General features: G+C 42.6%; 1 protein-coding gene across 1 annotated transcript in view; it reads right to left on the bottom strand.

Moving 5' to 3' along the window:
- Positions 1-9618: 9618 nt before the first annotated feature.
- The window catches only part of ZMYM2 (zinc finger, MYM-type 2), an 80856-nt gene continuing 73209 nt past the window's right edge, over positions 9619-17265 (bottom strand). Inside the window, exon 16 of the mRNA XM_006894123.1 lies at positions 9619-9869. Coding sequence (XP_006894185.1) covers positions 9619-9869 — 251 coding nt within the window. The remainder of the gene's footprint in view (positions 9870-17265) is intronic.

Raw genomic sequence — 17265 nt, 5'->3', positions numbered from 1 at the left:
GACTGGCAGGTGCTCGCCATCTCCTGCGTGTCATCTTCTATGTGGGTGGCTGGCAGGTGCATGCCATCTCGTGCATGGGCAGCCGGCGGGCGCCATCCCCTAGTGCAGGCAGCTGGTGGGCGCACATCATCTCGTGCGCGGGTGACCAGCGGGCACATGTCATCTCTCGGCAGGTGCGCATCATCTCTCGGCAGGCGCGCATCATCTCGTGTGCAGGCAGCCCATGGGTGCACACCATCCCCCAGCGCAGGCAGCTGGTGGTCTCACGTCATCACACACAGGCGGCAGGCAGGTGCACGCCATCTTTTTGTGCGGGCAGCCGGCAGGCACGTGCCATCTCCCGAGTGTCATCTCCCACACGGGCAGCTGGCATCCCCCCACGCAGGCCGCTGCCAGGTGAATGCCATCTTCCATGTGGGTGGCTGGCGGGCGCAAGCCATCTCCCACACGGGCAGCTGGCGGTCACGCTTCATTTCGCGTGAGGGAGGCCAGTGGCTGTTCGCTTCCTTTGCCGCTGCCATCTTGGCTCCAAGAATTCTCCCCAGATCAAGTCCACTGTGCTGCAGTGTGGCAGCTCTGCTGCACCAGTCCTGGGGAGGCCCGGTGCGCACTCTCCATCCTGGGTGAGGGATTCCATAGGTTCCGGCTGTGGGAGCTTCATGGAGCTGCAGCTGTGGTGAGGCGCAGTGCGGGCTCTGCGGGAGGGGGTTGGGAGCTGCAGCACTCACCCGTTCTTCCTTGCGAATCCTTGAATTCCTGTTGTTGAGACTCAATCCTCACCGAATACCAGTCATCAACTGTTTAACTGTTCAATTATCAATAAACAGAAGTCTGTAGAAGGCCATAGTGGCCCTGTTCCAAGTGGTCCACTGCTCCCGCAGCTCACCACATTGTCTCTGCCTCCACCGCCATCTTGGATCTTTTTTTTCTTTCATATTTTTCTTAAATTATGGTTTTAGTGAAAGTTTACAGAAAGGATGGCTTTTCATTCATTCACTGATAAACATTTTCCTCCCTCTCCCAATTCACCTAGTAAGGCCTGTCTTGTTCCAGGTCGCTAACAGTCCTACACACAATGTTTAATCCTCTATTACTCCTTTCAGATAGTCCTTCGCATCTTCTTTTCAAGCGCCTGTTCTATTCTATTCACTATCCGTTCCTTTTTTCTTTTCTTGCTGTCCGCTGCCTCGTGCCCATCCTGGTTTTATAACAATTGACTTTTGCCTTTTTGTGTGTAGTCCTTTTGTCACGGAGCTGTTTCGTTCAGCATAATGTCTTTGGTGATTTCATTAGTTCTGTCTGCTAGCTTATTCTCACCTGTGCCCAATCTGTTATTCGGTGCCCTGGTGGTTTAGTGGTTAAGCGCTTGGCTGCTAACCCAAAGGGCAGTAGTTTAAGTCCATGAAACCTCGGGAGAAAGATGGAGCAATTTGTTTCTGTAAAGACCATGTTTTGGAAACTACAGAACCGTGCTGTACTCCACCCCACAGGGCCATTCAGGGAGCTCTGGGGGCTTAGTGCTAAGGACTGGACTGCCAACCCAAAGACACATAGTTTGGATCTACCAACTGCTCAGAGGGAGAAGGATGGGCAACCTCCTCCACAGGATTTACTGCCTCAGAAAACCTGCTGGAGGGTCAGGCATGACTCCACGGTACACAACCACCATCACAGGGCCCCGATGAGTGTGAATTGACTCACCAGCATGGTTTTTAGTCTACTGTTTAATCTGTGCATTTTGTTCCTAAATTAATATGTGTCAGCATGCTTTTTAGTTCTAAAATGTCTTCTTTACTTCTCTTTTTTAACTTTTCAAATAAATTTTGATTGCTGTATTTAAAAAAAATATTCTATATCTTTGAACATGTCTTTTAACCATCCCATAAGAATTCCACTATTTTCCATTTTCCTGCATCTGTTTTTGTAATCACCTGCTACCATTATGCATTTAATGTGTTTGTAAGCTCTGATCTTTAGAACTTTATCTATTGGAGTTCTTTAAAGTCTCTTTTTTTTTTAAGTCTCATTTTAAAGTAAATTCTGTGGGGACTATTAAGACCTTGTTTCTTTTCTTTTTTTTCTATTTTGACTCAGGTTTTCTCAAATGATTCAAATAGTGTGAATTCTCCTCCCCAGCTGTGTCAAAAGGCTGGAGTTTGGATAGTTTGTGCCCTAGTGAGGCAAGATAGTAAACAATAAATGCAAAAAATAAGGAAATGACAATACTTAAAATCTGGTTAAGTGTGTGGAGAAAGGGGAAAGTAGAGCAGAGTACAGGGAATCGGGGGTCTAGTGGGTGGGGAACGTCTGACAGCACTTAATGTCTTCAGCATGCTAGGGCTCACTGAAGAAATGACATCTGAAGGAATTGTTGAAGGAAATGATGGCTAGCTAAGTGAGTCCTGTCTCATGGTCAAGGAGCATGGAGACGGTCAGACAGCTTGGCCACCATGTGTGAGGGAACAACAGCAGTCAACACTGTTGGAGAGGCAATGGGTGGAGGAAGCTCAGGCACCGTGTTGTCAAATGTTGTTGTTGTTAGGTGCCATCAAGTACAACTCACCCTGTAAACAACAGACCTGAACCCTATCCTATTCTGTACATCTTCACAATCTCTGGCACACTCAAGCCCACTGCTATAATCAATATGTCTTCTTCTCTTCCATCGTCCCTCCACCTTTGCAAACATGATGCCCCTCTCCTAGCAGGAATAGCCTCTCCTAGCAATATGCCCAATATATGTGAGACAAAGCTTCATCATCTTTGCCTCCAAGGAGCACTCCGGATGCACCTTCACAAAGACATATCCATTCTACAGAGAGGTGAAGATGGGTAGGGGCAAAATCACAGGGGGGCATAATTTGGTGGATGCAGGGAGCAGGGTAAAGGACATGGGAAAGACTCAGTGGGGACCTGAAAAGACAGGGTAATGATGGGCATAGACCAATCTATGGTGATTAATTTTATAAAACATAATGCATGGGAATGATTGTATGAAACACAATTTGAATAAAGAATAGTGTGAAACACAATGTATACTAACTTTGTAAGCAAGCCAATATAAAATTAAAAATTCACAAAAATTAAAATATGGCGAGCTCTGGTGGCCTAGTGCCAAGGAGCTGCACTGCAATCCCAGAGGTGAGCGGTTTGAATCCACCAGATGCTCTGCTGGAGGATGAGGGACATTTACTCCTGTACCAGTGAGATCTGATTTGACAGTACACACACACACACACATCATAAAAAAATTAAAATGTTAAAAAAAAAGACAAACATATCTGGTTTTTTGGAAGTTTTTGGAATATTCAGTATTCTTCTCCAAAATCACAGTTCAAATGCATCAACTCTTCTGTGATTCTTATTCGTGGTCCAGCTCTCAGTGGCACAGCAAGGGATTGAAGAGATTATGACTTGAATCAGACACTTCTTAGTCCTCAAACTCATATCATTGCCCCTAAGTGATTTGGAGAGGTCCCCGGCTACAGACTTTCCCAGTGCAATATGTCTCCTGATCTCCTGACAGCTGGCACCAGGTGTATTGATTGTGGATCCAAGATGGGAGTCGTTGACAGTAAATTGGGATCATAAAATTTTGTTTGAGGATCCTAGTGAAATGGAGGGCCATCTTAGGGTTTGAATAGAATGAGAAGACCTGTCTTAGAAAAAAATCTACTCTTGCTTCTGTGTTGAGAACGGACTATCAGGGTGCAAAGCCCGAGGAGAGAAGACCAGCTAAGCAGCTCATGCAGGAATTCAGGGCCAAGGTGATGGTGTCTCAGACTATGATGGAAGAGGTGTGAAGTAACCAGATTCTGGCTACACCTGAAAGATAGAGTAATAGCCATGCTCAACGTGTCATCTATACACAAAATGGACAGAAAGGAGTCTTTAAGGAGGAATTTGAGCTTCAGTTTTCATGGCCTTGTAGAAGTACTGGAGCCAAAGGGACCCCAAAAATCCCAAAGAGATGTATAATCAGCTTGAAAGTAAAAAGTAAAAAAAAAAAACAAAAAAAACCCCAAAACTAGATATTTCCTCTCCTTCTCACATGTGGTAGTGTACTTGGTGGGTGTTTACTTTGGTGAGGTGGAAGGGGGCATCCTGCCTAGAAACTTGCACCCATTATCCAGTGCCCATGTAAATTTCAGCCCAGCTTCCATAACCTGGGCAGACAAAGTGGCATCAGACTGCGAGCTGGGCTTCAGGTCTCCCTAGCATAGAGCTTCCTGTGCATCACCCCCTCCCCACATGAGTCCACTAACCCTCACCTCACCCAAGAGAATCCCACCAGGGACCTCCCAGTAAGCAGCTACTCAGGAAATAAGCCCTTTGCCTTTTGAAAGCAGCAAAGTTTCCTATGTTAATTTAAACTTCCACAGCTCAAAGATATATTGATTGCATGCATAAAGAATGAAAACAAGTGCGGGGATCGGGGAATGCCTCTCCCCCAAAAAATTCCTAAAGTCCCACACCAATAAACACTGTAGTGAAAAATCTATGAAAGCTGAAACCTGTCAAAGAAAGAAAAGGCAGATATTTTCCATTAATACAGAGAGATCAGAAAGTGTTAAGATTGCACCCTACCAAATGCAGAAAATCTATGAGCCTTGGAAAAATAAGACAACCCCATATTTCGGCTCTCACATGCCTCACTGTGTAAACACCAAAATAATTCATATCTCCCCTTCCAGAAATATCACCTCTGCTCTGGTATTTTGTTTTAAAGCCGCAATGAGGAAAGCGGTGGATATTTACCCCAATATTTTTGATAGTATGAACGTTTCTTCACATTAATACATTTTTCTTCAAAATCATAATTTTAAAGGCATCATAATACACCACTTATAAATGTTTTATGATTTCTCTAAGTAAACTCCCACGTCTGGATTTTTATTTCAGTCATTTCCACACTCCTGAAGATTCCTTTGGGACAGATTTCTCAAAGTGCAATTACTGGGTTAAGAATTTTTTATTCATGTTGCCAAACTACTTTGCCAAATGGCTTTTTATTGCCAAATTGCTTTTGTTGCCAAACCACTTTATTCTCTGATCCATCACTCAGAAGAGCGCCTGTCTCACTGAAGATCAAGTCCTCTCACGTAAGATTGTTGCTCGTTGCTGCCATGGACCCTCTCCAACACTTGGCAACCTCCACCCCCTGTACCATATTACGAAATCTGGCCAGTTCTGTGCCTGCCCATGATTGGCTGGAGAGAAAACTGTAGTACTCTATAGAGGGGTTTTCATTGGCTGATTTTTCAGAAGCAGATTGCCAGGTTGTTCTTCCTCTGCTGAACTCTGTTCTGCATTAGAGCAGCGTGCATGCTTCTACCAACAGGTGGCTGTGCATGCAGTGCATTGACGGGGAATCGAACCTGTTCTCTGTGTGGAAGATCTGTGTTTACCCAACTAGTAATGATGTTACTGGATTTCCATTTATGCATCTATCGAAATGCAAAAGACCCCAGCGTTTACAAACAAGTGAAAGGGCATAACTCACTTCTCACTTAGTAATATAATAATTCATTCAGGAACAGAAAAAGGAGAATTAGGGGGAAATTTTTTAAATTATTATTTTTTTTTCTATAATTATATTTTATTAATTTTCATAAACATTTACAGAGATTTTGGGCTTCCACTCATTCATTGTTGCACTATTCTCTCTACCCTCCTCCCAGTTTGTTCTTGTCCAAATGCCACAGTGCTTGTCAAAGCCAGTTCTGATTAATCTTCTTTGTCAGTGTATCCTTTGCCATTCCCTATCACTCCTCCCTGAGAGAGACTTCACCCTGAGTCATAAGGAAAAGGGGACGGCGTATTCTCTTAGCTACTTCCTGCTGAAAAGGGACGCTGTGGGTTTCAGGGTGAAGATCTTCTCTCACTACTCTAAAGGGCCCCTTTGGCAGTAGGAAACACATAGACTATTATGGAGATTGATTTTGGAATTTAGATGCACTCTTATTGATTGTGCTTGGCTGTACATGTTCATATCCTTGAAGATGTATCATGGGGGTGTTGCAACCTAGAAGACACAAATTTGACTAACAAGTTATAAGTACATGAGTCCAAAAATTATGGAAAAGTAAAAGAAAAGATTCTTTCATTGTTTTACAAACCCTCCCCTTTTTTATTTTATTTTGCTTTGCTTCTCTGCTGTCGGGAAAGACCACGTTTCACTTCCTTGAACAAAACATTTTAAAATGCAGTTGTCATCTATTCTATGCCTCCAAGAGCTGGACAGTGTGTTTTACAAAACCTAGTGACTGTGGTTCGCATCACGTGATGAAAGAATTCACAGAGTTAGAGCCTCTAATCACAGCCTGTAATCTCGTTTTCACATTGCTCTCTGGCGTAGCCTACTTGACCCTGCTTACTGCTGCATTTTTATTGTGTTGGTTAAAATGACAAGGGATCGAGCAGAGACAAAAGTGAAGTCTGAGAATTGTTTGTATAACACGTGCCCTGTCCACCTCTGCCTACATGAATAGAAATATCTGGAATCCAGCCAAAGCCAGTGGATGGAAAACTCTGACTTCTAAAAAGTATTCCTGAGCTTTTAAAATACACCACAATTTGCCCAGGTTGAAAGAGAACAAGCCATCTTTTCACAATAGTGTCTGGCATAGCTAGTGAGGCGGTGTGGTTAGCTGGTGGAGTTAGCTGCCGACAAGTCGGAACAGAACCCTGCCCAATCCTGTCATTTACCCGTGATCAGTCATAGATTGAGTCATTGTGATCAAGAGTTTTCACCAGCTGTTTTCCCCACGTGGATGTCCATCTTAGTCTTAGTCTCGGTTGAAACCTGGTCAACCTCAGAGTGACATGCAGCCTCCACAGACAGACGGGTTGCTGCACATGAGTGCACTGGCCTGGAATCAAACCCAGGCCTTCCAAATTGGAAGGGAAGGGAGGCAGCCAGGCAGACAGCCCTGAGACCCAGGAGTGCACAAATTTTATTTATAGAGTGCTGGGTAGTAAATATTTTCAGCTAGATAAAAAAAAAAAAAACAACACAACAACAACCCCTTAGCCAAATCCACTGCTCTTCAGTCTACCTGGACCCAGGCGACCCCCAGGGGGGTTTCTGAGGTTGGAAAACGATACAGGAGGAGACTGCTTATCTGTCTCCTGAGGAACAGTCAGGCGGTAGATTTGAACTACCAACGTTTCTTGTAGCAGCCCAATACATTATACACTACACCACTACGGCATCTTGTGTAGGGTGGACAGTCTTTTCCAGAACTATTTAAAGTCAGATCTTATTGCTTGAAAGCACCTGTTGGTAATACATAAACAGATGGATGTGGTGTGTTCTAACAAAACTTTGTCTAAAGAGGAGAAGGTAGGATTGGTCTAGCAGGCCACAGGCTCTCAGTCCTCACTTGCAATCCAACAGTATGTTCATTTAGCTCTTAAAGCCTTGAGATCTACTCCCAGCCTCAGGTTTTGGGGAGTCCTTGGCATCTGGGCCTTGCTCAAATGAATATTATTAAATAATAATACTAAAAAAATCGATGATTGGTCACATGAATGAGAGAAGAATATTGTTTGTCATTCCCAGCAAAAAGAGAAACAAAGGTTTTTTTTTGTTTCTCTTTTTTTAAGCTTTTTCACTTATTCCACAGATTTAAAAAGGTATTTAATTGGTGAGTCTCAATAAATTTACAAATTCCTCTTAACAAAAGCAACAAAAAGAAAGACCAAATGATAGCTCCCTTCCTGATGACCACTTGCTTTTAAAAAAATGCTTAAAGGAGTCTCAGTAAACAATAGAAATACTTCAGGTAATCAATAATCTTTGAAGACTGGGGGAACCTATGGCCCTTAGTCAACCCTTTGACCTTGTAACAAAATTCAACCCCCATAGTATGACTTTCAGTCGAATGACAGACAGCCTAGAAGAGGAACAGTATCAGAGTACAGGGAGGCACGCACTTCTTAGGCTAACCAGACATACAAAGTCAAGAGGGCAGGACTTGCCCAGGAGATAGGGAGCATAGGTTAGAAGGATTGATGGAATTGAGAATCACAGGGAGGAAATGGAGAAAGATCACTTACATCATAAAAAAATGTATATGAATGTTCATTGCCATCGAGTCAGAGCCAACACGTAGCTGACTCTCCAGCAGGTTTTCAGTGACTAAATCACACAGGGGGGACCTGCTCATCTTTCTCCCAGAAAGCAGTAGCTATCTTTGAACCGTCTGCCTTTGAGTTGGTATCAAAATTCCTTACTCACTAGGCCATGAATGAATAGTTGAATGGAAAACCAATTTGCTTTGTAAATTTTCACTCTGACACACAAATGCACATAGTACAAATCCTTGAAGAGACTATGTAAGCACACTTAAGATATATCAGTGAAATAAAAAAAATTATTGCATTTATATACAAAACATATGTATATGGACAAAGATCAGACTGGGAGAAAATACTGTTAGTCAGAGGTGGTCCAATTTCAGAGACATTTTTTTGTCTTAAAATGTTTTTCCTTTGAAGTTATGATTTTATTCTTTACTGCTTTGATGCAACAGCCTGATCCATAGAGTTAAAAACATAAAGAGGGATCAGTTCATGCCAATAAATGATAATCACCCACAAATCTGTTATTCAGAAATTCAATGAATCACTTTCTGCCCTCTGTGACAGGAAACCTCTAACACTCTTGTTTCAGGCCCCCGTTCCCAACAGTTCACTAGCAGGCATTTCCCTCCACTTTGCACACACGGTGCAGCCACACAGTGACATTGTGTAGCTGCAGTTCTTTGTTATGTGCCATGTGACTTTCTCAGACACTGAACTCAATAGGCTGGAGAAGCTTCTGGCCGGCATCATGAGACTCCAGGGAGGGGAGAGCGGAAGAAGAAAGAATGAGATTTTAAACAATTCTCATTTCTCACACATCGGTTGGTTCTTCATTACAAAGAATGAGAAAGCTCGCCTAGGTGTTAAAGGCTTCTAGAATTTACCTCAGATTTGAGAGTTCCGTTTGAGTTGAGTGAGATTTTAAAATAAACCCTTCCCTGTGATTCCAGCTAACTGGTCAAGTCACTCAAGCCATGTCATCCACCAAATATTGTCACAGAGAAAAACTCTTTCCCTTTCTCAGGCCCTGTGGAGAAAACAGAGCTGTAAATGGTGCCAGACAAACACATACCAGCCTCACAGCATGAGGACAAGAAGCCGCTTGAATGGTCAATTTACACAGAATCACTGTTGGTGTCCAGTCACTTGATTCATGGTGATGCCATGTGTTCCTGGGGATTTCAAGACCGGGCACTTTCAGAAAGATCCACAGACCTGTCTTCTGAGGTACCAGGCAAACTCAAGTACATTCAGACAAGCTCACAAGACAAAAGATGATACTCAAATGCTGGGGTGGTGGGGTTTTATGGAGGGGGGTTTTGGGGAGCTCCTCAAATTTAGGGGAAAAGGCACGATTTATTTGCAATTTTTTCCAACTGAAAGACGTCATAAGCTTTGTCAACTTCCTATAACACGAATCTTAATAACTGTAACAACGGCTGCTACCACTGAGTTCCTATGCTTCCCTGCTCCAGGATCAACCCTTACAACTAGAAATGAAGGGTTGCTAGGATGCCAATGAGCAGAGTGTTACAGGACAAAGGAAATGACTTTACAGCCACCCCTCTCAGCAAGAGGAACATATGCAACAGTAGGAGATTCTTTGTGAAGACGCTTGGGGAGATCCCAAGTGCACGGCTGCCAGTGTGGATGGTCGCTGGCCTGCTGAGGGCACTCCCTCCTGGCAGGGCTTCCTTTTGTGCCACCTCTGCTGTCTCCTACTCCCAGGTCAGCATCCTTTTCAGATGAAGAGTGAGCAGATGGCGAGGGGCATTGAGCTCCTGTTAAAGGTGAAGAAAAGATCTGGAAACATAATGGTGGTGGTTGAACTCAACTCTGAAACTCATTCATGTCACTGAATTGCCCATGAAAAATATCTTAAGATAGCAGATCCTTTGTTATGTAGGGTATTACTACAGTGAAAAAAGTATTTTTTGGTAAATGATAATTCTTCATTCATATTAGCATATGCTATAAATATGTCCACATACATAACAGAGTCAGTAGGAGGTAATGTCTTGTGAAAACTTCTTAATCATAACCCTGAGGGAATGAGTAACTGGCTTTGGGGTCCAGAGACCACAGTTGTTTTGTATGTTGTGGGTTTTTGTTATTTTTTTTTTTTTTTTTGGACATCGATCCAGATAAATTAACATAATGTAGTCCACAAAGACTACATACCCGACTTCATTGCATGGTGCCTGGGTCTTTAAAACTTTTAAGCAGACATCTCAGGAACAGAATTACAAGGTGGATAGAGGGGGGAAGTGGTATAATTAAAGGGAATTCTACTGGGGGCCGGGGTGGGGGCAGGGGGTTGAGCCGTCAACCCAGAGGCTGGGGACTCCCAAGAGGTTCTAATCCACCAGGTGCTCTGCAAGAGAACAACGGGCGATCTCCTCCCGTGTGATTTGCAGACTCTAAAACCTGCAGGAGGGTCAGGTGTGAGTCAGTTCAGATTCGACAGTAATGAATGAATGAGTCATTGTAATTAATATTTTCATAAAAATGTGTATGGATGGATAAATGGAAAATCAATTTGCATTGTAAATTTCACTCAAATTACAATTTAAAAATTTAAAAAAATGAGTAGATGTTTAAAGAATATTGTTTGAAAGTCAGTGAGCAATACAGCTCAAATTCAACCCCACTCCCTGCATTTCTGCAAGGATGGTCTGATTTTCCCATTTGAAGATGGACTCACAATGGAGTTAATTTGATAGGCAGTTAAATGAAAGGCTGGAGGTTCAAGTCTATCCAGAGGTTCCTCAGACATACAGGCTGGTGACCTAAACCAGGGGACCACTCAGGCCAACCAACAGCAGCCCTTCTTCCCACATCTGGGACTGCGAACCTTTAAGGGAGGGGACTACCATCTTTCTCCTGCACTGAGTGGCTTGTGGATTGGAACCACTGACCTTTTATTTAACAGTCAGATATGTTTCTGCACTATGCCACTAGGACTCCTGAAAAATTGTATAGAGCATTGTTCTGCTCTGAAACACCAGGGGTAGTAGCCGTGACTTGGAATCGACTCTGCTTCAGCTGCTTCATTTTGTGGATTGACTCAGCAGGGTAGAACTACAGGGCAGCTTTGATAACTTGGGCTTACAACCTCTGTAAGGGTATTCGGATGTACTTATTCAACCTGACAAAATCCCAGATGCCTAAATGCCTTAACTCTGTGAAGCCACGCAGGACAGTCCCCTGCTGACCTTAGGTCCTGCACAGAGTGACCAAGGAAGAGGACAGCCCACAGGATCCCAGCCCCACAGCTGACTGGCACTGAGCCTGCAGAGAGACGAGCCCTAGGGGAGGAGGGCTGTCCACCAACTGGGATTGATGACAAGGATTCTGATAATTTACACTGGCAGATGGAGTATGGTCAAATGACACATTATATTCCACAGGGGTTTATAAAGGGTGTGGAAGACTTGTTTTAGGAGAAAAATGTAGCAGTCTGCATCTGAAAAGACTGACAGCTTATGAACCTTATGTTCTATCATTGTTATTACGTACTGTCAAGTTGGATCTGACCCATAGCAGACCCTCCAGCAGGTTTTCCGAGGCAGTTAATCATACAGGCAGAGATTATCCATCCTTGTCCTGTGGAACAGCTGGTGGATTTGAACTGTGTGCCTTTATGATTGCACTGCAGCTTCTGACCACTAGGCCACCACGGCTCCCACTCTATCATGTAGGTTCACTATGAATTAGGATCCACTTGATGGTAATGGACTTGGGTTTGGCATCTTGCTTTACAGTATGACTTCCTGAGGTGCTTGTTTATACTGGTGAGCCTTGTTACTAGAAAACTACAGTTCTGATACCTATTGCCAGAAAAACCAATCTTGGAGATGGACTGAAGAGGATAAACAGGTTTTTTTATATACTTATAGGAAATGGGTATGAACTTTGGAAATCTGTATCCCCACCTTGAAGACAGTGGAGGATTAGATTGTGGAGATGCAGGACAATAGAATATGTGAGAACATTCACAGTATTTTTCCATGTCCAGGGGTTTGGCCTTGGTGATCATGCCCTGGACTGATTAGGCAGGATTTTCATGGTTCCAGGGATGGTGCGAGCCTCTCTATTCATTTTAGAGTGACATGAAAGTCAAAGGGAGTGCTTCTGGACTACAGATTGCAGATACATGGACAACTATCAAAAAAGGCCTTCAGCTGGGGAGTAACTCTCTGCTATAGTTCGTAGAGATAGTAGGCAAACATAGAAAGATCTTCAATTTGACAAGGAAGCCTCTCTAAATTCCTCTTCTAGTCAGAGAGAAGAACATTTTAATTTTAAAATGTTATAGAAAGAATGTTAGTTTTACATTAGTGAAGGATATTGTGGAAAGTTAGCACCCATTAATTGAGAGGTTCACTATTAATTGCAAAAGAGTAGTGTTTCTTAAGGTATTATAAAGTGTTAGTTTCAAACTATTACTAGATTGTTATTGTTGTTATGTGCTGTCATGTTTGTCATATGTTGTTATGTATGTCTCATAGCAACCCTTCTGAACCTTGTTCTGTCCTGAGCCAATCACACCCCACACATGACCACTTTGCCACACTTACTGACCCCAGTGCCACAATCCATCTCATCTTCTCCTGTGCTGACCCTCTACTCCTCTGAGCATGATGTCCCTCTCCAAGAACTGGTCCGTCCTGGCAACATGCCCAAAGTATGTGGGATGAAGTTTTAAAATCTTTACCTCCAAGAAGCAACTAAGTTTCACCCTCTCCAGGACAGATCTGTTTGTTCTCTTGGCAGTCCATGGTAAATTCAATACTTTTCTCCAGCTCCACAACTCAAAGGCATAGATTCTTCTTCTGTCATCCTTAGTCATTGTCCAGCTCCTCTGATGCATAGCAAGTAATTGCAAAGACCATGGCCTGCATCAGACACATATTAGTCTTTAGACTGACATCATTACTCTTTAGTACTCTGAAGAGTTTCTTAATAGATGTTTCCCAATAAAATTTGACTTTTTGATCTCCTGACTACTGATGCCAAAACTGTTTGTTGATTGTGGATCCAAGCAGGATGAAATCGTTAACAGACTCAATCTTTTGTCCATCTAAAAGGCTGCCTATTGGCCCAGTGGTGAGGATTTTTGTTTTCTTGATGTTGAGATGCAACCTATTTGAAGGCAGCAGTCTTGACCTTCTGCAGCAAACACTTCAAACCCTTTTCAGTTTCGTCAAACAAGGTTGTGTCATCTATCACAGGTTGTTGATGAGTCTTCCTTCTAATCCTGATGCCACATTCTTCATAATAAAGTCCAGCCTCTCAAATGATCTGTTCAGTGTGTAGATTGAAAAAGTATGAAGAAAGGATACATTCCTGATGCAGTCTTTTCTTAGTTTTTAATTATGCACTATTTCCTTTCTCTGTTCGTACAGCAGCTTCTTGGTTTAGGTATAGGTTTCACATGAACATCATTAAGTTTTCTGAGATTCCCATTATTCTTAGTGTTATTCACAATTTTCTGTGATACATACAAACAAATGCCTTTGCATAGTCGATAAAAACACAAATAGACATCCTTCTGGTACCCTCTGCTTTCTGAGAAGATACATCCAGCAGCAGCAATGATGTCCCTAGTGATGCACCCTCTTCTAAACCAAGCTTGTAATTCTGGAATTCCTCTAATGATGTAATGTTCTAGTCATTTTTTGATAATTCTCAGCAAGATTTTGCTTGCATGTGATATTAATGATGTTGTTATGGGCCACTGAGTGGCTTGTGACCCATAACTACCTTATGCAGGACAGCTCTGAACCCTGCTCTATTTTGAGTCAATCTCACTCTCTGACACACCTACCACCATTGCTCCAGTTACTGTATCAATCTATCTCATCCAGGGTCTTCCTCTCCTGCGCTGTCCTTCTGCCCTTCCAAGCATGATGTCCTTCTTCAAGGACTAGTCCCCCCGGTCACGTGCCCAAAATACGTGAGATAGTTTCATGAGGTTGTTTCAAAATCCTTGCCTCTAGAGAGAAACTTGGTTTCACTCTCTCCAAGATAGATCTCTTGGTAGTCAGTGGTACGGTCAATACACTATCTCCACAACTTAAGGACATCAGTTCTTCTTCTGTCATTCTTAGTCATGGTCCAGCTCTATGATGGATGGCAAGTAACTGCAAAGAGCATGCCCTAGATTAGGTGCACTTTAGTTTCTAAACTGACATTGTTGTTCTTCAGCACTTTGATGAGGTCCCTGATAGCAAATTTTCCTTATACAATTAATCTTTTTTATTTCCTGACTGCTGGTGGCAAGAGTGTTGATTGTGGAGCCAAGCAAGGTGAAATTGTTAACAATCTCAATCTCTTCTCCATCTGTCCAGATGCTGCCAAATGTCTTCTTGATGTTAAGCTTCATTTCGTGTTGAAGACTGCAGTCCTTGACTTTCTGCAGCAAACACCTCATTGTCCTCCTCAGTTTCAGCAAGCAAGGTTGTTTCATCTGCATAACACAGGTTGTTGATGAGTCATCCTCCAACCCTGATGCCACACTTCTCCTCATAAAGTCCAGCCTCCCAAATGACCTGTTCTGCATTGATTGAAAAGGTATGGAGATAGGACACATGCCTGACACACTCCTTTCCTGATTTTGAACCATGCAGTGTTTCCTTGCTCTGTTCTGACGACTCCTTCCTGTTCCAAGTATAGGTTTCTCATCAGCACAATCAAGTATTCTAGGATTCCCATTCTCCTCAAGGTTAGCCACAATTTGTTGTGATCCACACAGTCAAATGTCTTGGCTGTCAATGAAATAGACATTAATCTGGTACGCTCTGCTTTCAGCTGAGATCCATCTTACATTGGCTATTATGTCCCTAGTGCCATGACATCTTCTAAACCCAGCATGCACTTCTGGCAAGTTCTCTGTCTGGCATTTCTGTGTCATTGTATTACTGTTCCAGTTGGTCTTGGATAATCTTCAGCAGGATTTTGCTTGCATGTGGTATTAGTGATATTGCTTGATAATTTACACACTCTGTCAGATCACCTTTTTTTGGAATGGGAATAAATATGGATCTCTTCCGGTCAGTTGGCCAGGTAGCTGTCCTCCAGGTCTCTTGACACAACCTGGTGAGCACATTGAGGGCAGCATCTGTTTGCTGAAATATTCAATTGCCATCAATTCCTGGGGCCTTGTTTGTTGCCAGTTCCTTTAGGGAAGTTACAACTTCCTCCATCACAATTGCCTCTTGATCATATGTTGCTTCATGAAATTCTTCTGTGTTAGCCCATTTGTTTTGGCATAGTGACCTTCCATCTTGTTTTGATGCTTCTTGGGTCATTCTACCGATGATGACATCCTTAAGTATTGCAATGTGAGGTTGTGTTTTGTTCTTCAGTTCCCTCAGTTTAAGAAATGCTGAGTGAGTTCTTCCCTTTTGATTTTCTGACTCCAACTCTTTGCACATTTTATTATAATACTTTGCTTCTGTCTTCCCAAACTGCCCTTTGAAACCTTCTGTTCAGCTCCTTAACTTCCTGATTTCTTCCCTTTGTTTTGACTTCTTGGTCTTCTAGTACAATATTTAGAATCTCTTCTGACATAGATTTTGGTCTAGTCTTCCTCCTCTTTGTAATGACCTTTTGCTTTCTTCATGGATTATTATCCTTGATATCATCCCACAGTTCAGTTGCTATTAGTTCCCTTGTGTTCAGTGACTCTAACCTGTTGAGATGGTTTTTAAATTCAGGTGGGATAGACTGAAGGTTATGTTTTGTTTCTTGTGAATTGGTTTTCATTTCCTTTAGCTTCAATTTTAACTTGTCTATGAGTAACTGATGGTCTTTTATAGTAAACATCTAGCCTGTTTTTCACAGCTCATATTTAGCTTCTCCGAAGAGTCTTTCCACAGATGCAGTCAATCTGACTCCTCATAGGTGAGATCCATGTGTGTAGTCTCCATCTGAGTTTTTTTTTATAAAAGCTATTTTCAATGAATCAACCATTGATTGTACAAAACTCTGTGATTTCTCTCCAGCCTAGTTTCTGACACCAAGCCTTTATTTTCCAACTACTGGTCCTTCTTCTCTGTTCCAAACTTTTGCATTCCAGGCACCAATTATTATGAATGACTCTTGGTTGCATGTTCAAACCATTTCAGACTGTAAAAGCTGGTAGAAATCCTCTCTTTCCTCCTCTGGCTTCATTTCCTATTGCTTCATTGTCTGTTGCAGTCACTTGTGCGTGGGCTATGACTCTTTTATTGTCTGATGAGGTTCTTTCATAGTGGCAGATGCCCTGATAAGTCTTAAGGGTCCAATTCCTGCCCAATATGTTCATGCCATTTGTAAATATGTGACTACAAGTTTTTAGTAAACCAGAAGTTCATATATGGTTGAAGTTCTAGATTGGCTTACAGAGAAACAGTACAAAGAACTTCTAGATTGGTTTAGATACAGAGATGATCTAGTTTGGCTTCTTGTTAGGTGCCATCTAGTCGCTTGTGACTCACAGCGACACTATGTACAATAGGTCTGAACCCTGCCCTATTCTGAGCCAATCTCTTTGTCTCCAGTACACCTAATCTGACTACTCCAGTTACTGAGTCAATCCATCTCACTTTCCTGCAGGGTCCCTCTACCCTCCAAGCATGATGTCCTTCTCCAAGGACTGGTCCCTCCTGACTACGTGCCCAAAGTATGTGAGATGGAGCTTCAGGCTCCTGGCCTCCAAGAAGCAACTAAGTTTCACCTTCTCCAGGACAGACCTGGTTGTTCTCTGGGAAGTTTACGGTATGTTCAATACTCTTCTCCACCTCCACAACTCAAAGGAATTGATTCTTCTTCTGTCACCTTTAGTTAAGGTTCAGCTCTATGATCCAAGTAACCGCAAAGACCATGGCCTGGATCAGGCGCACCTTAGTCTCCAGATTGCCATCATTGCTCTTCAGTTCTCTAGAATGGTCTGTGACAGCAAACTTTCCAAATGCAATCAGTTTTTTTTTAATTCTTAGATTGGCTTACAAATTTATGGAGCAAGCAAGCTATAATTGTTAACAACCTCAATCTCTTTTCCATCTATCATGATGCTGCCATTTAGCTCAGTGATGAGAATCGTTGTCTTCTTTATGTTATGCTTCATTCCATATTGAAGACTACAGTCTGACTTTTTTGTATCAAACACTTCATGTTCTCAGTTTCAGCAAG

The sequence above is a fragment of the Elephantulus edwardii genome, unplaced genomic scaffold (genome assembly GCF_000299155.1).
Source record: "Elephantulus edwardii isolate Elephantulus edwardi_28Jun2011 unplaced genomic scaffold, EleEdw1.0 scaffold00135, whole genome shotgun sequence".
Taxonomy (NCBI): domain Eukaryota; kingdom Metazoa; phylum Chordata; class Mammalia; order Macroscelidea; family Macroscelididae; genus Elephantulus; species Elephantulus edwardii.
This window is presented reverse-complemented; position numbering and strand designations above follow the sequence as displayed.